The 25,002-nt window shown below is 40.6% G+C and overlaps 1 protein-coding gene across 1 annotated transcript in view; it reads left to right on the top strand.

Moving 5' to 3' along the window:
- Positions 1-25,002, top strand: part of LOC126356175 (hexosaminidase D-like) — a 109,324-nt gene that overhangs the window by 63,091 nt on the left and 21,231 nt on the right. The window contains exon 6 of the mRNA XM_050006937.1: positions 12,476-12,719. Coding sequence (XP_049862894.1) covers positions 12,476-12,719 — 244 coding nt within the window. The remainder of the gene's footprint in view (positions 1-12,475; positions 12,720-25,002) is intronic.

Raw genomic sequence — 25,002 nt, forward strand, 5'->3', positions numbered from 1 at the left:
ATTACTTACTTTTCATCATCAACAACAACAACAACAACAACAACAACAACAGAGCGCGCGCGCGTGCTCACACACACACACACACACACACACACACACACACACACACACACACCTACGTACCTACCTACTTCACCTCACTTCACCTCACCTCACTTCACCTATAACCTTGGCAATACTGACTGTTCGGACTGTCTCCAGGCTGATGGATGTGATGGGAAAAGAAAGAATGGAGGCAACTGGGAGGGGCAGAGGGCTGGGAGGGGGGAAATGACTCACAGTAGTTGCAAAATCTAGGTTAACTCTTTGAAAATAATCACACAACTGTGTGGGTAAACTGTAAGTAGGTGGGTGGGTGGGGGCGGTGGTGGGGGTTGCGGTTGTGGTGGTGGCGGGGGTGGTGGTGGTGGTGGTGGTGGTGGTGGTGGTGGTGGTGGTGAGAGAGAGAGAGAGAGAGAGAGAGAGAGAGAGAGAGAGAGAGAGAGAGAGAGAGAGAGGGGGGGGGGGGTAGTGTCAGAATAAAAGAAGAATGGTGTGAGAAATGAAAAGAAATGAATGCATGATAGCAAGGAAGTGTGAAGGAGGTTAGCTGATGTGTGATAAGGAAACTGTATCAAGTGTAGGTCAGGGATGTATTGCATGGATGAAAGTTGTGCTGCCAGCCAGAGTGGCCGAGCAGTTCTAAGTGCTACAGTCTGAAACCGCACGACTGCTACGGTCGCAGGTTCGAATCCTGCCTCGGTCATGGATGTGTGTGATGTCCTTAGGTTAGTTAGGTTTAAGTAGTTCTAAGTTCTAGGGGACTGATGACCTAAGATGTTAAGTCACATAGTGCTCAGAGCCATTTGAACCATTTTTGAAGATGTTCCAGAGTGACATTTTCCACCTTCAAATTTCAGTGGCCCTTGAGCTGGAATGGTAGATTCAAATGGCACAGGGATTGAAGTTGCTGTGGAAGTTGTTGGTATTGTGGTGTGCATCTTGTTCAGTAATTGGGAGACGAGTTTTAGTGATTGTTTGATTAGCAGTGGCAATTAATGTTGATTCACAGTTAAATGCTCAAAAAACTTTTACATCACCTGAATATCTTTGAATGTGTGTGGCTTAGATTAGATTCAAGGGAAGCAAGAAGTGAAAGCCTTATGAAATTAAAGAAAGTGTTTACAGTGAAGTAATAAACAAAACAATAACCAAAATAAAGACAGTGATATGAAAATCTGCTGCTGGGTAACTTTCAGTCGTATGTTAACTATGTAAGTCGTGAACCGGATCATCCACGTACTTGCAGCATGCTGAAATTGAAGCAAGAAATACAAAACCAGGTTGTATGAAGAAATGCCACCGTAAGGGGTGAGGGCAGGATTTTTGGTAGTATATTATTCACCTTAGGACATAGAATGGTGTGGTTGAAATCTGTTTTGCTGTGGTGACAGGGTTTTGGTATTATGGAAGAAATGGCACAGTGAATTTGTTTCTGAACTAGCCGGACATAATCTTGTCTGTCAGTAAAGGCTCTGGTGAGATTGTTAGCAAGGAAAAGCTGGCTCATTCAGTTCTTTTGTAAATCATAAGCTGACTTCATTGGTGATTGATTTGATTTCTTACATGTTGGTTTCACAAGAACATAGTCATTTGAGTAACACCAAGACACTGCATTAAGTAGGAATCAGAACAACCACAGGGTTAACCAAAGAATACATTGAAGCACAGTCTAATAGTTGAGCACAAAATTGTCACATAAACATTAGTCTGACTGAGGGCGCAGCGCCAACTTGTATACAGCTGTTTTGCACAAGGTGCAGTGTTTGGTGTGCTGTCTGTGTGCAACCTCTTTAGGCCAGTCATTGAGGTGTGTGCTGTTAGATTAAGTGCACTTACTCTACAGGGTTGCACAACTTCTTCCCCCTTGTAGAAAAGTGTTTATTGTGGAGATGTTCATGTCTTTATCAAAAGAGGATGACTGTCAGAGCAGATTTTGTGCGATCACAGGATAATGTGGTCTGAAATGTTGGAAGCAATTGTAGGGGTGGAGGCTTCTCTGGCTTGTGGTTGCTCACACATTGGCAGAGCTGGTCATAAAATTGTGATATCCAGCCATCGGAGGTGTGCATATCGCAAGGGCCGTGTCCTCGGCAGCAATGGACAACCACTGATATCCACTTAGGGTGCCGGCCAACCCTCAGTCCCGTACAGCAGAGCCTGGACAGAACTGCTGTGAGGTGGGTGTCAGCAGGTGGCCAGGCATTGGCCTGAGCAGATGGAGCAGTGTACGGGGCTTGCGGCTGTGAAACAGAGCGAGGTGCCGCAGTGGTTTGCACACTGGACTCGCATTCAGGACGATGATGGTTCAATCATGCGCCAGCCATTCTGATTTAGGTTTTCCATGATTTCCCTAAATCACTCAAGGTAAATGCCAGGATGGTTCCTCTAAAAGGGCATGGCCGACTCCCTTCCCCGTCCTTCCCTAATCCGATGAGACGATGACCTCGCTGTTTGGTCTCTTCCCCCAAACAACCCAACTCTCAGTAGTAGTAGTAGTAGTAGTAGTAGTAGTAGTAGTAGTAGCAGCAGCAGCAGCCGTGAAGCAGCTCTGCTGGGCTACGGTTCCTGACTTGAGTGAATGTACATGAACTCAAGAAGCTATTGAGGACTTCCTTGGGAGAAGATTGAGTGATATATTTTTTTCAACTGGTCTACCTCACCGTAGGACTGAAGATGCCACTCTTTTTCACAAAAATCTTCAAAATCTGGAGACACAAACTGTGGGTTGTTGCCTCTCACAAACAAATATGGCTGAGGGTGGGTGGTGAAGCACATAAGGAAATTTTGAGAAAGCGTCAACTACTTACAAGTCAGAAGGAGTTAAGGAAGAGAACCGCAAAATGAGCTTGAATACATTCCCAGGGGCACTGGAGGGCAGGCCATGGGGAAAAAGAGGCATGTGGTGCTGCTTGATGGGTGATGCACTATGACAGGGTGACACAACACATGTGATTAGATTGTCAATACCCAGCCAAAACACGTGGTTGCGGCCAGCAATTTTGTACAAAAAAACACCTCAGTGGTTGAGGTAGATAAGGTGCATGACATCTGCCACAATGCAGATGGGATCACAACCTTGAGTACCGACTCTTCAGTAGCCATCACTAACACCCCATCAAGTACTGATAAGAGGTGACGGAGAGCATAACTACACAAGGGACCAATTCTCAACACAGTTGTTTATCTGGCGAGCTGTGTTGAAGAAATTGAACAATCTGACGTAAGGTAGGATCAGCCATGACAGCTGCTGATATCCAGGAACTGGTAAAGGAAAAACTGTCCACAGTGTTTTGGGCTTCGATGTCTAAATGGTAACACAAGAGTTCATTCTGATCAAATGCTGGATCAGGGCCATTTGGTAATCGTTGAAGAGCATCCGCATTAGCATGATGTGCTGGTGGTTGGAAATGAATCTCACAGCTATAGCGTGACAAAAACAGAGCCTAGTATTGCAAGCGATGGGCTGCTTTTTCCGGTAAAGATGCTGAAGGATGGAAAAGAGTGAAGTGTTTCCCTCCTTGGTTTAAGTTTTATGTAGCTGCTGGCTCGCTCCTTGCAGTTGATGCTGAGTCTGAACACTTGATGAGATCTGTCACCCAACACGATATCTGATGTATTTACCCTTTTTTTTAATCCGGTCTCCGTAGTTCATTCTTTTGAAGTAAAGGTCCTGCTAATCAGTGCCTCTGAAGTCCTATGGGTAGCCAAAGAAAGGCTCGACTTCTTTACATTCTGCAGCTGTTATTCGGGCAAAATAAGATAACTTCTACTCATATCACAAAAAAGCACAAGCATGTCCACTACTTTTACAAACATATATTTTCTTGAATGGGTGTGTAAATCATAGAGTGACTTGTGAATTAGGGTAGTACACAACTTTTCATACAACATATGCCTCGAAGGCTGAACATGACATCAAAGATTTGTCACGCACCCATCTTGTCTTTTTTCTGAGAGAGTGGTTGCTCCTTGATGGTCAAGCCACCATGAAGCTGCGACACCTAAACGAAAAAGGTTCCGCCCGCAGAAGGTGAAGCTGTTTACTTGTTGTCACACCTTGCCATTTTCTCGTATGCCGCACATTCCGTTTAATCCCTGCACATATGCAAACAAACACCCATGCCCAGTACATGTTCTGCAACTTACTTCCTACTTGATATTATTCTCTTCCAATCATCTTTCCTTGTACTACATGAGGAGAGTGAAATGTTGTTTCCATAAATGGCAGATAACACTTCATGTAACCCCACTTAAAGGAAAGATATTGGGACCTCTTACAGTCTCAAAAAAAAAAAAAAAAGGATTCTCATTAACGTACAACTATAACCAGCTAATTACTTAATAACACTTGATATGTTTCCCTTCTTTAAACGGGAATAAAACTTAATTTTTATGGCAAGTTTTTTTGGTTTTGTTATTTCATTTTATGTAAATTGTGCATGTTGAGCTACTTGTGTATCTCCATCTTATTTACTTCGCTTGATGCATGAAATTGTCCTCCAATGATCAGTCTCTATATATAGCAATATATCACATTAATATATACATGTATTACGATCCAACTTAAATAAACTTCTTAAACTTACTTATGAATTTTTCTTTTTATTTAACAATGTATTGCCTTCAAGCCAGTATACTTGAGTGTTTCTTGTTTATGTCTTCTATATGTACATAGCTAGTTACCTTCTACTCTTTCTCATATTTTATTACCTGAGGAGTTGCTTCTTGGGTATATACCTACTATTTGGTCCCTAGAGTCAAATCTCAACACAGGCTCTAGTCAACAGGCATGGGACATTACTGTTCCAACCATTTTGTCTTTTCTGTCGGGTAAGTCTATTCGATTATAGAACTAGTTTGGAGCAAACTTTTATATCATGACCACCAGTCATTATACAGATTCATACTTCTGTATTCACTGCACTTACACTCCTTCTAAGAGCAGTCACTGTGTAAAACCTCTACACCATTATAGAAGTGTGTGTACCATTATTTCCCTAAAGAAGTACATGGTACAGGTCATTCCCTCAGTGGATTCACCTGATCAAGGTATAGACCATCACTTCGACCAGTCGGTCTAACCTTACCTCTCTCCTACCTATGTTAAATGGTGCAGGTCATTCCTCCAATGGATCCCCTACCCTTTTCCTTTCCTATACCACATCCGCTATTTGGGTATGCCCCACCTAAACTTCATCAGTTAACATAGTGACTAGATCCCTTTTTTCTATCTTTTCTTACTCTAAATGATAGGTTTCTCTCATAGTGGCTTTCTGCTGACATTACCTGGTTGCTCTCTATCTAAATATCTTTAACTCCTCTCTTCTGATCGGTTATATCTACGTACACATATTTTTCATGCTTATGTATCTTGCTTCTGCTTACTGATATTTATAGCTTATCCTTTACTTTCTTATAATTACTAGATTTGGACAATATAAGAGATTTTATTCCAGCTATTTCTTGTGAGTACACTAGCATAATGTTAGCACTTCTCTCCTGTTATTAAAATTTATTCCTCATGGACTTACTCCATGTTGAAAACTAGTTATGAGCCCTTCTCGTTCTCTTGCTACCGCTTAAGCTCTTGTGTCTTATTTGTCTATGCATGTTAGCATGCCATCAGTTTGTATTGTCTTCCAACCCCTATGGACTCTTCTTCCCTGCAATGTATGGTGTGACTAACATGTCATTTACTTAAACCTTAAAAAATAAAAATAAACTGTTAGTCTATTGTTGTCGTCATACGTGAAATACCCGCCAATGCAATCCTGCTGTTGTAAATTTCAAGCTTTAGCAACCCATGGTTGCTTCATAAGGAAAGAGGGAAGAAGAGGGAAAGACGAAAGGATGTGGGTTTTAACGGAGAGTCTCGGGAGTGGAAAGACTTACCTTAGGGGGAAAAAAGGACAGATATACACTCTCGCACGCGCACGTGTACACCTGCACATATACAGACACAAGCAAACATATGTAAAGGCAAAGAGTTTGGGCAGAGATGTCATTTGAGGCAGAAGTACAGAGGCAAAGATGTTTTTCAATGACAGGTGAGGTATGAGTTGCGGCAACTAGAAATTAGTGGAGGTTGAGGCCTGGTGGGTAATGGGAAGAGAGGATATATTTGCCCTTCAATATATCTAGCAGTTTTCACCATATTTCACAGTTTTCAATCCATTTCAACATGTAGGCTCTAAATTTTTGCAATTTTTGTGGTGAACATAAAATGGTAGAACTCTCAAAACTGCATGTTTGAAGGTATAATTTCTACAGTAGTATGTTGAGAAGTGGCTCAGTTAACTCGTGCATCATTGACAAAAGTGACGCTTTTCAATTATATACCCTACAGTATTACTGGTGGCAAAACCCACTTTTTTCCTTAATAGGTGTATTATATGACATAAAATTTTGAAATTTCTTTCTTGTTTGTTTACAGATTTCCAATTTGGTTATGTTGGTTGACGTTATGAGTGTTCGTAAAATTGTTACCTAGGAGGAGGAGAATAAAATTCTAACACCAACTTTGACTTATAGCTTCTGTGCCTATTATGCTTTATAATCCACCACTTAAGGAATTTTGAATGTTTGTGGTGTGGTGGCTGCACTGGCTGTTGAGTGACATAACAAGACTCCAGCCAATAAGAGCTCACTAGCTGGAAACGGATGTTTCTTTGATTCTGACAGAGCATATTCTTCAAGACAGTGTGTTTGAATTTAAAAGGGTGACAACTGATATTGTTTCTGAATACAGTACATCAGAAATACATGCAAAAGGCAAGACAGAGTTATAAGTAGCCTAAGAAAAAGTGCTAGTTAGGCTTGTTCATCACGTATTCGCTCGGTCCAGAACACTTTGTCTTGATTGCTCTGTTTTTCCATTGCTGCCACAACTTAGCAGTAGTTGTATCATAATTGTGTGATGATGCTAAACGTTGCAAATTTGGTTGGAAACGCTAATCGTGGATTACATCAGCATTTCCTCTCTCACATCTCCCCTGTCTGCAACGGCCTAAAATATTCCCTTATCTTTGCCACCACCCACAGTGTGAACTGTCTGTCTTTTGTGCCACTTATAACTTGTTCAATCACATCAAATGTCAATAGGAAGAAAACAGGACAAAGTCAAGCGAGATGTCGACTAAGAACGTAGAATGGAAGTACAACTTCCCAGGAGGAAATGTAAAATCGGTCAATTTTTAGCATTGACCTTACAGGTGTTTTACATGGGGTATGAATTTATAACATGTTGTTGTTGTTGTTGTTGTTGTTGTTGTTGTGGTCTTCAGTCCTGAGACTGGTTTGATGCAGTTCTCCTTGCTACTCTATCCTGTGCAAGGTTCTTCATCTCCCAGTACCTACTGCAATCTACATCCTTCTGAATCTGCTTAGTGTATTCATCTCTTGGTCTCCCTCTACAATTTTTACCCTCCACGCTGCCCCCCCCCCCCCCCCCCCAAATGTTAAATTGGTGATCCCTTGATACCTCAAAACATGTCCTACCAACCGATCCCTTCTTCTAGTCAAGTTGTGCCACAAACTTCTCTTCTCCCCAATCCTATTCAATACATCTTCATTAGTTACGTGATCTATCCACCTTATAACATAGAATCGGAAAAAACAATGTAAAGTTAGAGAACATAAAATCAAAGTTCCATGGTAACTTCTTATTCTGAATTCCAGAAAATTTAGGTGACTGTATTCAGAGCTTATGCAGAGACATTGTGGGTTAAAGAATGATAATAGGACTAAAATCATTCTCATTCTTTGCTTTTGTATACTACATGTACATTGGACACCTTCAAAATATTTCTTGAAATGTTAATTTATAATTAAGTTTCTTAACTAAGCTCATGGCTATCTTCGTAAATGTACTGATGCAATTATCATTGAATAAACACTATATGCTATGTGTGCAGGTGATAGGGGTTGTATTTTCTGCCAATAGCTCTATTTCTGAAAGAAGTGGTAGTAAAAGGTGTAATATTAATAAAAAAATAATAGAATGGTCAAAGAAGATAGAAACTGTCCTCGAGAAAACTAAGCTACAAATATGGAAACAATATAACTCGGACTAAATGGTGTGAACATTTTTGGGGCCTTAAATTTTTTAATAATATCATCCTTTATCTTTCCCTGTATCAGGTTCTCTTAGATATACTGCTTTTGTATGTGGTACATTCTGCACTTTAGAAGGGCTGCATAACTGACGGACCTCACATCCAACAATTTTAACTGCAAACATGACCAATACAAGGAGCTGCAAATCAAAATGATAGATATTTAGAAGGTCTACTACAATGTTGAAAAAATTTGCTCATTTCCTTCTTTAAATTTGAGCTGTAATGAAAATCACACACTAATACCAAATTGTTTATTTTAAAATTTGATACAACAGTCTTATTAAAAGTTCTGTCTCTTTTTTGTGTCTCTGTAATCAAATTCTCTTGTACCTTGTGTCATGGTCACCAAATGAACTGTTGTTCTTGTTGATTAAGGGCTTTATGGAGCTCCTGGCTTGAACCTTGTAGGTGAAGCTGAGTCGGAACACTAAATGATACGTGTCACCCAATGTAATATCTGACATACTTACTTTTTTTTTTCTTTTTTAAGCCAATCATCCTAGCTGATTCTCATGAAGTAGAGGTCCTGCTAGTCAGTGCCTTTGAAATCCTGTATGTAGCTAAGGAAAGGCTTGACTTCTTCTTATCTTGCAGCTGTTATTATAGCAAAAGAAGATAACCTCTACTCATGTCATGAAAAAGTTCATGTATTATGTTTACAAACATATATTTCCTTGAGTGAGTGTACATATCATTAGAGTAACTCATGAATTAGTGTAGAATACAACTTTTCATAAGACATGTGCCTCAAGGTGCAACTTGAAATCGAAGAATACAATATATTGTATTTGTCGCAAACCTATCTTGTCTTTTGGTTTCATTCTTGGAGAGTGTTATTGCTTGATGGTCAAGGCACCAAAGCATAGAAGGCCTCACCCACAGCAGGTGAACTCATTTACTTCTCGCCACACCTTGTCGTTCTCTCATATTCTACACCTTTCGTTTAGTGTCTATGCATATAAAAACAAACACCTATGCTCAGTATATGTTTGGTGACTTACTCCCTACTTAATATCATTCTGTCATGATCATCTTTCCTTGTACTACACAAGTAATGTGAAAATGTTGTTTGCCTAAACGACATTTAACACTTCAAGGGCAACTAGAGGTTTGTGATCAGTGATAAAATGAAATTTAGAACTATAAAAATGTGAAATTTTTTGATTCTGTACACAAGAGCAAGGGATTCTTATTATATCTGTAAGTAGCACTATTAGGTGTGATTCAGAGTTTTGGAAGCATACACAATAGGGCATTCAGAACCATCTGCATGTTTGTGCGCGAGAATGGCCCCAAGGCCATACTGGGAGGAGTTGGTGGCTAAAACAGGCCATTAGCCCAGTCTGAAAGTAACAAAGCACAGTGCTGGATGTAATTTTGACTTTAATACAATAAAAGCACACTTGCAGTTGGGTGACCAGTGAAAAGGAACATCTTTACACAAGAGAGCATGAAGTGACTGAGCTGCTGCTGCTGCTGCTGCTGCTGCTGCTGCTGCTTAAGGAAGAAATTTACAGTAGTATGCATGCATTCTTGCTGAGAAAGGCCTGCTATGTTTGTCATTGGTATGATATAGCAAAGCCGTAATGGCATCGACATACTGGTGTAAAGGTGTGATGGCAGCATGCGAGACTTCAGAAACAAGATAGATAATAGACAGTTGGAAAAAAAACTGTGATTTCTCCAAGTTACATTTCAACCTGGCAGCCTGCAGCACTGTGAACAAAGTGGAAGGTTCCACAAGTGTTCATCTGTTGAGGAACCTATTGTAGTTGTGGTCTTCAGTCCAGAGACTGGTTTGATTTAGCTCTCCATGCTACTATATCCTGTGCAAGCTTCTTTATCTCCCACTACCTACTGCCAGCTACATCCTTTTGAATCTGCTTAGTGTATTCATCTCTTGGTCTCCCTCTGCAATTTTCACCCTCCACACAGCCCTCCAGTAGTAAATTGGTGGTTCTTTGATGCCTCAGGACATGTGACCTACCAACCGATCCCTTCTTCTACTCAAGTTCCTTCTTCTAGTCAAGTTGTGCCACAAATTCCTCTTCTCCTCAATTCTATTCAATACCTCGTCATTAGTTATGTGATCTACCCATCTAATCTTCAGCATTCTTCTGTAGCAACATATTTCGAAAACTTCTATTCTCTTCTTGTCTAACCTATTTATTGTCCATGTTTCAATTCCATACATGGCTACACTCCATACAAATACTTTCAGAAAATCTGTACTCAATGACACTTAAATCTATACTCGGTGTTAACAAATTTCTCTTCTTCAGAAATACTTTCCTTTCCATTGCCAGTATACATTTTATATCCTCTCTACTTCGACCACCATCAGTTATTTTGCTTCCCAAATTGTAAAACTCATCTACTACTTTACGTGTCTGATTTCCTAACCTAATTCCCTCAGCCTCACCTGACTCAATTCGACTACATTCCATTATCCTCATTTTGATTTGTTGATGTTAATCTTACATCCTTCTTTCCAGACATTGTCCATTCCATTCAACTGCTCTTCCACGTCCTTTGCTGTCGCTGATAGAATTACAATGTCATTAGCAAACCTCAAAGTTTTTATTTCTTCTCCATGGATTTTAATACTTACTCCTAATTGTTATTTTGTTTCCTTTACTACTTTCTCAATATACAGCTTGAATAACATCGGAGATGGGCTACAACCCTGTCTCACTCCCTTCCCAACCACTGTTTCCCTTTCATGCCCCTCAACTCTTACAACTGCTATCTCGTTTCTGTACAAATTGTAAATAGCCTTTCGCTCCCTGTATTTTACCCCTGCCACCTTCAGAATTTGAAAAAAAAGTATTCCAGTCAACAGTGTCAAAAGCTTTCTCTGAGTGTACAAATGCTAGAAATGTAGGTTTTTCTTTACTTAATCTATCTTCTAAATAAGTCGTAGGGTCAGTATTGCCTCACGTGTTCCAACATTTCTATGGAATCCGATCTGATCTTCCCCAAGGTCAGCTTCTACCAATTTCTCCCTTCAACTGTAAAAAATTGGTGTTAGTATTTTGCAGCTGTGACTTATTAAACTGATACTTTGGTAATTTTCACATCTGTCAACTCCTGCTTTCTTTGAGATTGGAATTATTATATTCTTCTTGAAGTCTGAGACTATTTCACCTGTGTCATACATCTTGCTCACCAGATGGTAGATTTTGGTCGTAGCTGGCTCTCCCAAGGCTGTCAGTAGTTCTAATGGAATGTTGTCTACTCCCGGGGCCTTGTTTCGACTTAGGTCTTTCAGTGCTCTGTCCAACTCTTCACACAGTACCATATCTCCCATTTCATCTTCATCTATGTCCTCTTCCACTTCCATAATATTGCCCTCAAGTACATGACCCTTGTATAGACCCTCTGTATACTCCTTCCATCTTTCTGCTTTCCATTCTTTGCTTAGAACTGGTTTTCCATCTGAGCTCTTGATATTCATGCAAGTGGCTCTATTTTCTCCAAAGGTCTCTTTAATTTTCCTGGAGGCAGTATCTATCTTACCCCTAGTGATATATGCATCTAAATCCTTAAATTTGTCCTGTAGCCATCCCTGCGTAGCCATTCGCTCACATATGCATCGAAGGGTGCTCTCGCACACCTATCCTTTCTCAATGTTTTCTTTATGCTCATTCCATTAATGTCTTCCATTAGTATTTTCCATTACCATTTTAAAAATATGTACAACACCATCTAATGAAAAGGATAGTCCCTACTCACCACATGGCGGAGATGCTGAGTCGCAGAAAGGCACAACAAAAAGACTGTCAGAAAGTTATCTTTTGGCCAACAGGATCTTTGTGAAAATATACATCTCTCTCTCTCTCTCTCTCTCTCTCTCTCTCTCTCTCTCTCTCTCTCTCTCACACACACACACACACACACACACACACACACACACACACACACACACACACACAGATATATACACTTGACCACATTCATCGGCAGCTCAAGCTGCCAGAGACTGTGGTCGTCTGTGCGTGAGTTATGTTTGCATGTACGTTTGTGTGTTTTATCTATTTTTGACAAAGGCCGTTTTGCTAACTTTCCGACAGTCTTTTTGTTGTGCCTTTCTGTGATGCTATATAGTGAGTAGCAGCTATGCTTTTCATTATATTGTTACATTCCATCCTGGATTTTCCATTGTCCGATTTTCTACAGCACCATCTAGTACTTTCCATTATCATTTAAAAAATATGTACAGCAGTCACTGATACATGTCTGTCTCAAACATCTGATGACCATTAAATCATGCACACTCATCTTTAAACAAAATCTGATGTATTATTATTCTACAGGTGGAACATGCAACAGCAGAGGTGGACCGAATGTTGGCAGAATTAAAATATATATCTCGTGATGCTCAAAAAGCACTTTCTGAGATTTATGATGAACATACTGTTTCTGAGTGGATGGATACATACATTAACCCTTTGCAGCAAAGACTGGTGGCAATGTCTTCAGCCCGTGAACGCCTACTGGATATGTCTCACTGGCCACGTCGTCCACTTGACGTTCGCCATTCTTCATCACTCTCACAAAGTAAGTGCATGCTAAAATATATAAATGCGTTACAAGGATAAAACCGGAGGACTATGGATGAGTAATATCAGCTTGGTGTATATAAATTAGCAAATATCTCAAATATGTTATGGTGTTATTACAAAATTCTGAGGGAGGGGGGGGGGGGGGGGGTAATTTTACTATAGTAAGCTCTATTTAAATTGGCAGAGGGCAGGTGTTTTGATTCACAGTACTGCCAAATAAATATTCTTCACAAGAGTTTCTCTTAGCAAAATTAATTTACTCTTGAAAATTCCAGGCTGTTTTAATTGTTTGTCAGCCAGCAGGACTATGCATTTTTCCGATTCAAGCAGAATAAACACTAATGTGTAGTCTGTCAGGAAGTTTCACTATCACGTATATTCAACTGCTAAATGGAAATGTTCATTGTGAACATTGTTGTGTAACATATATGGACCTGTCTTGCAACATGTACTCTTAAAATGCCACTGTGTTAGTTGAACTGCTTGTTGAAAGAATAAGGTTTTAGACAAATAACAAAATATTTGCTACAAATTAATAGTGATATGAAGGAAAGGAAAGTAAGAATCAGTTTGCTTATTTATTTGCATAATGCCTCTTTTAACTGTGGAAAATTAAGTAAGTACTTGTTAAACAGAAAAACCCTGATATATTGGATCATGATCTCTGCATGATGACTATGTAGGGGGTCCAAACAAAATTTTTAGTTTATGAACTGCAAGACAGTTCTTGATGTTTTCTAAGGAGGTTCTCTATTTCTTTATGGCATTTATCTGCTATTGTCTACTAGTTGAAGATATTTTTGAAACTTCTTCCTATCTAATTCCTAGATAAACACCACCTCATAATGAACAATGGGGATGTGATTTGATTTGGCAGTGTAGTTTTTTATTTATAATATTTTCACCTAGGTGTCATTTATTTTACCCATCAAATGTAATCTTCCATGTATCAAGTATAAATCAAACAATGGAAAATCAAGGATGGAATGTAACAATATTATGAAAAAGAAAATTGCCACTCAACATACAGTGGAAATGCTGAGTCGCAGATTGTCACAACAAAAAGACTGTCACAAATAAAGCTTTTTGGCCCGTAAGGCCATAATCAAAAATACACACACACACACACACACACACACACACACACACACACACACACACACACGTGCGCATGCAAACGCAACTCTCTCGTGTGTGTGTGTGTGTGTGTGTGTGTGTGTGTGTGTGTGTGTGTGTGTGTGTGTGGTCTGCTTTTGACAAAGGCCTTACTGGCCAAAAGCTTTATTAATGACAGTCTTTTTGTTGTGCCTATCTGCAACTCAGCATCTCTGCTATATGATTAGATTAGATTAGATTAGATTAGTACTTGTCCCATAGATAATGAATATGACAATTCGTAATGATGTGGAACGTGTCACGTTAATAAAAGGTGTCTATACAAGATAACTTTCCTTTTCATAATAATGTATCAAATATAAACATCAAACAACTGTTATGTAAGTCTGTATAATAAGCAAAATTGTAAAAAAATTATGGGGGTGTCACATGTTGTTAATGGAGCAATCACAATGTTGTTGATGGGAAATCCTAACATCCCCCTTTTCTTTTATTAAATTCTTATTCTTTTGTACTTGTCATAGTTGCTTGTGGGTAAGGTTTGTTTGGTACATCACATGTGCCTTGTGCTTTTGTTTGATAACTTTATGCCAACTTTGCTGTTTCATATGCTTCTTCCTTTATTGCATTTTGAATGTTTGAGCCAATCTCCAATATTATTAAAAATGTTTGGTTCTTAATTCCATTATTCACACGTTTTGATATAATTGCATTTAAAGGTGAAAACCACCTTGCTTGTGAAAAATTTCTGGTGGTAATTAAATGCAAATCCGCATATACATGGAGTGATATAAATCATCGATCGTGAAACAACTCAGTTTTGCCATTAGAGAAGAGAGAGAAAAACTGAAGTTGTGAAAGAGCTAAAGAAATATGAGTGGACCAAAGACAAAAACAAGCATCTCAAGGCTGAAAGTGAATTCTTCAGTATAGGCTGCTCCTTGTTTAAAAAAAAAAAAAATGTTGTCATGCCAAACAGCAAAATAGATATTCAACCAAGAATCAGGACCCAACAATTACATATTAAATTTCAGAGAAAGTGCAACAGACAGCTGTAACAGGAATCTCACAGGTGTTTCTATCCATATGGGAACATATTCCAATATAGAAAATCATAACCACCTACAGAATCTAATTCATTTGGTCAGAAGCACCTACTTGACTTGGAGTGATAATGAATGGCATTGTGTGTGGAGGTCAGAGTGTGACAGCTGTGTGCATAGAAGTAAAGGCAATATTAAAGAACAAAGCAATAATTTAGGAGTCTATACATTGATCCCAACCAAATTTCTAGGTGCAAAGTGTCTTCCTAAAGGTGATTTACATCAAGAAATGATAGGCCTAAAAAATTTAGGAAAGTGCTCTCAGATCCTTGCCACATTATAAAAAATAAATGAAACTGGTTACTACTGATAGGGTGATAAAACATGCAATAAGAAAGACAAAGCCAAACCATTATTTGGAAAGGAACATGATAGAGACTATAGACAATAGTCAAACAGGATATATTATGCACTGGAATATAAATGGCTTAAGTACTGATACTTCAAGTAAGAAAAGCTCTAAAATAGACGGATTGGAAATATTCTGTCAAAATGTGTCAATATTGGAGATGCTGAGTTGCAGACAGGCACAACAAAAAGACTGACACAAATAAAGCTTTCAACCAGTAAGGCCTTTGTCAAAAATAGACCCCCCCCCCTCCCCACACATGCACAACTACAGTTTCAGGCAACTGTAGCCACACTGTGAGCAGCAGCATCAGTGCATGATGGAAGTGATGACTGGGTGGGGGTAAGGAGTAGGCTAGGGAGGGAGGGTGGGATAGTAGGGTAGGGGTGGCAGACATTTAAGTGCTGCAGGTTAGACAGAGGGGAGGGGAGGGGAGGGGGCGGTAGCAGAAAAGGACAGAAGTAAAAAGAATGGGAGTAATGGTGGAATGTGGGCTGTGTAGTGCTGGAATGGGAACAGGGAAGTGACTGGATGGGTGAGGACAATGACTAATGAAGGTTGGGGCGAGGAAGGTTACGGAAAAGTTGGATGTGTGCAGGGAAATTCAGAAAAGCTAGTGTTGGTGGGAAGGATCTACATGGCACAGGATGTGAAGCAGTCATTGAAATGAAGGATGTCATGTTTGCAGCATGCTCAGCAACAGGGTGCTCCACTTGTTTTGTGCCCACAGTTTGTCAGTGGCCATTCATGTGGACAGACAGCTTATTGGTTGTCATGTCCATGTAGAATTCAGCACAGTTGTTGCAGCTTAGCTTGAAGAGCATATGACTGGTGTCACATGTAGCCCTGCCTTTGATGAGATAGGTGATGTTTGTAACTGGACTGGAGTAAGTGGTGGTGTGGGGGAAGTATGGGACAGGTATTGCACCTAGGTCTCTTACAGGGGTATGAGCCATGGGGTAAGGGGTTGGGAGCAGGCGCTGTGTAGGGATGGGCGAAAATGTTGTGGATTGTGTATATTGATGCCACCCTTCTTGACACTAACATCACTAATGTCCATGGTTGAACTACTATTGAACACTACCTTTCCCACACCCGATGTATTCCAAACCAACAATCTCCTTCCTAGTCATCATGACCAACTGTATCCTCACCCACAATTACTTCTCCTTTGAAGGCATTACCTACAGACAAATCTGGGGTACGGCTATGGGCACCCACATGGCAACATCCTATGCCAACCTATTCGTGGGCCATCTAGAGAAATCCTTCCTAAACACCCAGACTCCAAAACCCCTCACCTGGTTCAGATTCGTTGATGACATCTTTGCGATCTGGATCGAGGGTGAGCACACCCTATCCACATTCCTCCAGAACCTCAACAAATTCTCCCCTATTTGCTTCACCTGGTCCTACTGAACCCAACAAGCTGCCAGCCTAACCCAACAAGCTGCCAGCCTAGATGTTGACCAACTCAAAAATGGTTGTCAGTACCTCCATTCATATCAGACCCATTAACTACCAGCAATACCTCCACTTCAACAGCTTAGTCCCTTCCATGCAGCCTAGCCACTTGTGGACATCGCATCTGTGGTGATGAGCAGTCCCTCTCGAAATATACCGAGGGTCTCACTGAAGCCTTCACGGACTGTAATTATCCTCCCAACCTTGTACAGAAACAAATCTCACATGTCTTCTCTTTCCAGTCTCCCACTGTCTGTCCACAGAAGAGCATTCCCCTAGTAACTCAGTACCACCCAGGACTGGAGCAGCTGAATTACATTCTCTTCCAGGGTTTTGTCTATCTCTCGTCGTGCCCTGAAATGAGAAATGTCCTGCCTTCCATCCTTCCCATCCCTCCTACAGTGGTATTCCACCGTCCACTGAACCTGCACAATATACTCATCCATCCTTACACAACCCGTGTGGCCAACCCCTTACCCCATGGCTCATACTCCTGTAATAGACCTAGATGCAAGACCTGTCTCATAAATCCTCCCACCACCACCTACTCCAGTCCAGTCATACATCACCTATCCCATCAAAGGCAGGGCTACCTGTGAAACCAGTCATGTGATCTACAAGCTAAGCTGCAACCACTGTGCTGCGTTCTATGTGGACATGACAACCATCAGGCTGTCTGTCTACTTGAATGGCCACCTACAAACTGTGGCCAAGAATCAGGTGGACCACCCTGTTGCTGAACACACTGCCAAACACAATATCCTTCATTTCAATGAATACTTCACAGCCTGTGCTATATGGACCCTTCCCACCAACACTAGCTTTTCTGAATTGTGCAGGTGCGAACTTTTCCTGCAACACATCCTACATTCCCTAACCCACCTGGCCTCAACCTTCATTAGTCATTGTCCTCACCCATATATACCTTTCCCAATACCCATTCGAGCACTACACAGCCTTCATTCCACCATTGCACCCATTTGTTTTACTTCTCTCCTTTTTCGATAACCCCCTCCCCCCCCCCCCTAATCTCTCCCGTACCTTCCGTCTAACCCTTACTCTATTCCCCCCCCCCCCCCCCCCCCCTGCCCCAGCCTCCTCCTAACCTCCATCCCCCCTTCCTGACTTCCACCCAGTCGCCACTTCCATCATGCACTGGTACTGGTGCTCGCAGTGTGCCTACAGTTGCTTGATACTGCAGTCGTGTGTGTTACTTTTGCGCATGGGTGCGTGCGTGCGTGCGAGCTCGCGCACCTGTGTGTGTGTGTGTGTGTGTGTGTGTGTGTGTGTGGGGGGGGGGGGGGGGGGGGTGTCGTCAGTTTTGATGAAGGCCATACTGGGCAAAAGCTTTATTTGTCTTCTTGTTGTGTCTATCTGCAACTCAGTATTTCTGCTATATGGTGAGTGGCAACTTTCCTTTTCATAATATTGTTACATTCCGTCCTGGATTTTCCATTGTCAGAATGTGTTGGAGTTATTTGTTCAATGAGCACTGGTTCACTGAGTACACAATTAAAATTTTGAACATAATCAGGAAATGCAAGTTAGGAAGAAGCTTTTTCAGAAGAACAAGTCATGTGGAGACTCATTTATACTTCTTCATTGTGATACAAATCTAACAGACTTCTCCGAACATGTAACAATTTTTTTTCATTCCATCACCAAAAAATTCTTCCGACTTTTCTTGAATCTAGGACTTGAAAGCTGCCTTCACCTTGCCACCCAGGGTGTAATGATTACCCTTAAGGTCGCTCTTGAGTGTAGGGGGAAAAAAATTGAAAGGTGCAAGATTGGGGGAGTAAGGAGGGTTGGTGGAATTGGTCAGACTTCAGGTTTTGCAGAGGCTCTCCAGTTGCACCTGAGGTGTGTGGATGAGCATTATTGCTCAGTAATGAAACTGACATGTTTCTTGGATGTTCCAGTATAGTTCGTGACATGCTTTTGAGCGATTTGCCACTCATTTTGAATAAAATCATCAACAAGTTTGTGATGGTTACCATCTGTGGAAGTGATCGAACATCCATTGCATGTTTCATCAATAATTGTGGCTTTTCCAGGTTTGCAACTACGAAATTCTATTATCCATTGCTTTACAGTTGGCCTAAGCATCCTCACCATTTAACAACCTTTAAACAATGATCAATCTCACGAGGAGTAAATTTTTCAGCAGTTAAAAATTCTATAATAGAACACTGTTTATCATACTTCGGTTACTCCAGATACAATGAATGTAAGTAATGCATTCAAACTGCACATGCATATGGAGGGGGAAGCTATTTTCCACACGGAGCATTTGTCAAAGTCATTTTATTTGTTTCCTACTATATGTATATAATTTATCAGCCTACCCTTGCATGTTTCAAGATTCCTGATGAAGCAATCTTGGGTTGCGAAAGCTTGAAATTTGTGTGTGTGTTTTTTATTGTGTCTATCAGCATACCAATGCTTCCTCGTTTGGAAAGTTACACCATCTTTGTTTTTAATTATATTTTTCCCACATGGAATGTTTCCCTCTGTGTGTCGATCAACATACCAACACTTTCGTTTGGTAAGTTACATCATCTCTGTTATAAAACAAAGACTGACATCTCTGCCCAAACTCTTTGCCTTTACATATGTCTACTTGTTTCTGTATATGTATGGATAGGTGTGTGTGTGTGTGTGTGTGTGTGTGTGTGTGTGTGTGTGTGTGTGTGGGCACGCGCGCGCACGAGTGTATACCTGTCCCTTTTTCCTCCTAAGGTAAGTCTCCTTACCGTCTCCCTTGAAACCCACATCCTTTAGTTTTTCCCTCTCCTTCCCTCTTTCCTGATGAAGCGACCTTGGGTTGCGAAAGCTCGAAATTTGGTGATAAGAATCTCAGTAAATTAGCTTACTATGCCTACTTTCATTCACTGCTTTCGTATGGCATCATATTCTGGGGTAATTCATCGTTGAGTAGAAAAGTATTCATTGCACAAAAACGTGTAATCAGAATAATTGCTGGAGCCCACCCACGGTCATCCTGCAGACATCTATTTAAGGATCTAGGGATCCTCACAGTAACCTCACAGTATATATATTCCCTTATGAAATTTGTTGATAATAATCCAACCCAATTCAAAAGTAATAGCAGTGTGCATACCTATAACACCAGGAGAAAGGATGATCTTCACTATGCAGGGTTAAATCTGACTTTGGCACAGAAAGGGGTAAATTATGCTGCCACAAAAGTCTTTGGGCACCTACCAAACATCATCAAAAGCCTGACAGATAGCCAACTAACATTTAAAAATAAATTAAAAGAATTTCTAGATGACAACTCCTTCTACTCATTGGCTGAATTTTTAGATATAAACTAAGTAAAAAAAAAAAAAAAAAAAACTGACACGTTCCACATCATTACGAAGTGTCGTATTCATGATCTATGGAACAAGTATTAATCTAATCTAATCTAATCTAATCTAATCTGTGTGTGTGTGTGTGTGTGTGTGTGTGTGTGTGTGTGTGTGTGTGTGTGTTATTGTTTCTATCAACATACTAACGCTTTCGTTTGGTAAGTTACAGAATCTTTGTTTTTAGGTATGCTGTGACTTACCAAATGAGAAAGCGCGGGTAGATAGATACAATAAAAACACACACAAATTTCAAGCATTCGCAATCCGCAGTTGCTTCATCAGGAAAGAGGGAAGGAGAGGGAAAGGCGAAAGGATTTGGGTTTTATGGGAGAGGGTAAGGAGTCATTCCAATCCTGAGAGCGGAAAGACTTACCTTAAGAGGAAAAAGGAACAGGTAACGTGCGCGCACACACACACACACACACACAGACATATGTAAAGGCAAAGAGTTTGGGCAGAGATGTCATTTGGGGCAGAAGTGCAGAGGCAAAGATGTTTTTCAATGACAGGTGAGGTATGAGTTGCGGAGGTTGAGGCCTGGTGGGTAACGGGAAGAGAGGATATATTGAAGAGCAAGTTCCCATCTCCGGAGTTCTGATTGGTTGGTGTCAATGGGAAGTATCCAGATAACCCGGACGGTGTAACACTGTGCCAAGATGTGCCGGCCGTGCATCAAGGCATGTTTAGGCACAGGGTGATCCTCATTACCAACAAACACTGTCTGCCTGTGTCCGTTCATGCAAATGGACAGTTTGTTGCTGGTCATTCCCACATAGAAGGCTTCACAGTGTAGGCAGGTCAGTTGGTAAATCACGTGGGTGCTTTCACATGTGACTCTGCCTTTGATTGTGTACACTCTCTGGGTTACAGGACTGGAGTAGGTGGTGGTGGGAGGGTGCATGGGACAGGTTTTACACCGGGGACAGTTACAAGGGTAGGAGTCAGAGGGTAGGGAAGGTGGTTTGGGGATTTCATAGGGATGAACCAAGAGGTTACGAAGTTTAGGTGGATGGCGGAAAGACACTCTTGGTGGAGTGGGGAGGATTTCATGAAGGATGGATCTCATTTGTGGGCAGGATTCGTTTGCTATGAAGACCTAAGGTGTAGGGAAGGGACCGTTTGATATGTAATGGGTGGCATCTCTCATAATGGAGGTACTGTTGCTTGTTGGTGGGTTTGATGTGGATGGATGTGTGAAGCTGGCCATTGGACAGATGGATGGAGGTCAATGTCAAGAAAAATGGCATGGGATTTGGAGTAGGACCAGGTGAATCTCATGGAACCAAAGGAGTTGAGGTTGGAGAGGAAATTCTGGGGTTCTTCTTCACTGTGAGTCCAGATCATGAAGATGTCATCAATAAATCGGTACCATACTTTGGGTTGGCAGGCCTGGGTAACGAAGAAGGCTTCCTCTAAGTGACCTATAAATAGGTTGGCATATGGGGGGGCCATCTTAGTACCCAAGGCTGTTCCCTTTAATTTTTGTATGTCTGGCCTTCAAAAGTGAAGAAGTTGTGAGTTAGGATGAAGCTGGCTAAGGTAATGAGGGAAGAGGTTTTAGGTAGGGTGGCAGGTGATCGGCAGGAAAGGATGTGCTCCATCACAGTGATGCTCTGTACGTGTGGGATATTTCTGTATAGGGAAGGGGCATCAATGGTTAAAAGCATGGTTTCCGGGCTTAACAGATTGGGTAAGGATTCCAGGTGTTCGAGAAAGTGGTTGGTGTCTTTGATGAAGGATGGGAGACTGCATGTAATGGGTTGAAGATGTTCTTCTACGTTGGCAGAGATATGTTCTGTGGGGGCTTGGTAACCAGCTACAATGGGGCGGACGGTATGTTTGGGTTTGTGAATTTTAGGAAGTAGGTAGAAGGTAGGGCTGTGGGATGTTGGCGGGGTCAGGAGGTTGATGGAGTCAGGTGAAAGGTTTTGTAGGGGGGCTAAGGTTCTGAGGATTCCTTGAAGCTCTGCCTGGACATAAGGAATGGGATTACCTTGGTAAACTTTGTATGTAGTGTTTTCTGAAAGCTGACGCAGTCCCTCAGCCACATACTCCCAACGATCAAGTACCACGGTTGTCAAACCCTTGTCAGCCAGAAGAATGACGATGGATAAGTCAACTCCCAGATCATGGATAGCCTGGGCTTCAGCTGTGGTGATGTTGAGAGTAAGATTAAGGTTTTTTCAAGAAAGATGGAGAGGCAAGGCTGGAAGTGAGAAATTCCTGGAAGGTTTGGAGAGGGTGGTTTTGAGGAAGAGGAGGTGGGTCCTCCTGTGATGGAGGATGGAACTGTTCCAGGCAGGTTTGAATTTGGATAGTGTCTTGGGGAGTTGGATCATTAGGAGTAGGATTAGGATTATTTTTCTTCGTGACAATTTCTTTGAATTGCCGGAGAAAATGGCCAGTCAGGAACCTTTATCAATAAAGTTTTTACTAATTATGTACCAGTGTATCAAGATGTGGGTAAGTTTTGTGTAGATTTAGGTGTCTCATATCATTGTACATTGTTCAATGAACTGTCACAGGCAGAGAGGAGCATTTCAGGTACAAAAATCCATATAAGGAACTTTGGCAAATAAATTTTTTTATGTTTAGTAATAAGCTAAAAGAGAGAGAATGAACTTCTGATTATCGTAATAAAATCTGAAAATTTTTTAAATCAGTTTCTAGTTTTCTTAAATTAAAAATTTCCATCTAGAACCTCCGGCAATAAAGTGACAAATAAATTAAAGTGAATCACCCCGGACAGAAACTTTGCTGTATAAGGGAAAGGCGACTGCACAGAGAACTAAAATGTAATAGAAATACAGATTTCATTTATCAGAAAAGATCACTTTGGCCTTGATGAAAGTTCTGAATACCTTCCAGAATTTTTAAAAGTTTCCATGAAGAATGTAGAAAATGCAGTTGTAGAATTCAAAATAAAAACGTCTGGAGGTTGGGATGGAATTCCCACTAAAGTTAAGAAAGCTGTATATAATGTACTTGCAAACCCACTAGCTCATCTAATAAATGAATGTTTCAAGAAAGCTCCTCTCTAGAGGTACTGAAATATGCCAAAGTTAAACCATTTTTCAAAAAGGGATCAGGAGAGGTCAAGGGAAATTGTTGTTCTATCTCAATTTTCCCCAGTCATATCTGAAAAAGTTGCTGTTACCCAAATCTAAAACTTCATTGCAAAATATTCCACTATCCTAAATAGTCGGACTGGTTTTCACCAGTGGAAAAATACCACAGATTCAGTAATCAGTTTTCTTGAAAAAATAAGCACATAATTAGAAATGAGCAGTAAGGGGTCAGGAACCTTCTGTGACATCATAATGGCATTTGATTGTAAATCACCATGCTCGTTTACAAACTTGAGAAGTAAAGCATTACAGACAGTGCCCTGCAAAGACTTAACCCTAAAAAAAAATACACGGCTTTGCTATCGAGTTCTTCGAATTAAATTATGAATTTTCAGATGTATAAAATATTGTGAGTTGCGCCCCCCCTCCCCAAGAGGGGATACAACAGTGTAACAGTGTCCCCAAATGAGGACATTGTGTTCAAGTGGATGCAGTATAAGTTGAGAGGTCAAAGTATTTTATTTGATTTTATTTCCCTAATACATAAATTACACAAAGCTTACCTAATGATTTTATAGATAAACTGTTGTTTTTCATTTGTGAAGAATGATAATCAAATAAACATTTTTTTTCCCTATTCAGACATAAGTGAATGTTACATTTTAGACAATAACATTTGGTTTTGAAAATTACTAAATAAGCAGCAACCAATCGCGACTGGTTGCTGCTTATTTGGTAATTTTGTGTGTGTGTGTGTGTGTGTGTGTGTGTGTGAGAGAGAGAGAGAGAGAGAGAGAGAGAGAGATTGTACTTACACACACACACACACACACACACACACACACACACACACACACACATTTACAATGAACACATTACTGCACTGAAATTGCTAACAAAGATGATGTGACTTACCAAACGAAAGTGCTGGCAGGTTGATAGATACACAAACATACACACAAAATTCAAGCTTTCGCAACCAACGATTGCTTCATCAGGAAAGAGGGAAGGTGAGGGAAAGACGAAAGGATGTGGGTTTTAAGGGAGAGGGTAAGGAGTCATTCCAATCCCGTGAGCGGAAAGACTTACCTTAGGGGGAAAAAAGAACAGGTATACACTCGCATGCACACACACACACATACACACATGTCCATCCGCACATACACAGTCACAAGCAGACATTTCTAAATGCAAAGAGTTTGAAAAAAATAAGGTATCTTGCCACTATGCTCAAAATGTGTAAAATTGGTATTTTTTGAGGCACTGTAGCGCCTTAGATATTGGGAGTAGAAAAAAATGGCAAGAATCAAATTTGTAGAGAATTTTGTGCTCTTTAAAAAAGAGAATAGACGTTAAAGCGATAGGAGCAAATGAAACTAAGGAGATATTTTGAAAAAACGGAAAAAGCCAAAATTTTCCAATTTTTTTTTCACTGTAATAAGTTTTCCCAAGCGAAATTTTGTTGGCAAAACTCGGTTTTCTAATATTTCCAACCATATGAACGAGTTAAAGAAATACTCTCTTCTACCCCACCTTTTGTAAGGTATTTCTGCAATTTGACTGGACTAATAATTGTCTGCAAATAAAAAATTAAACTTTTCACTCAAAGAAAGACTTGAACCAAGGACCTCTTGTTCCGCAGCTGAATTTTTTTAACTTGTATAACAATAGTTGCTGTGATGACTTCATGATTACTGATTCCTGACTCTATACTGTAGCCATCAATGAGGTCTGGCATGTTTGTAGCTATGAGGTCCAAGATATTTACAGTGCATGTAGGCTGCCGAACTAGCTGCTCAAG

This window comes from Schistocerca gregaria, chromosome 3 (genome assembly GCF_023897955.1).
Source record: "Schistocerca gregaria isolate iqSchGreg1 chromosome 3, iqSchGreg1.2, whole genome shotgun sequence".
NCBI lineage: Eukaryota > Metazoa > Arthropoda > Insecta > Orthoptera > Acrididae > Schistocerca > Schistocerca gregaria.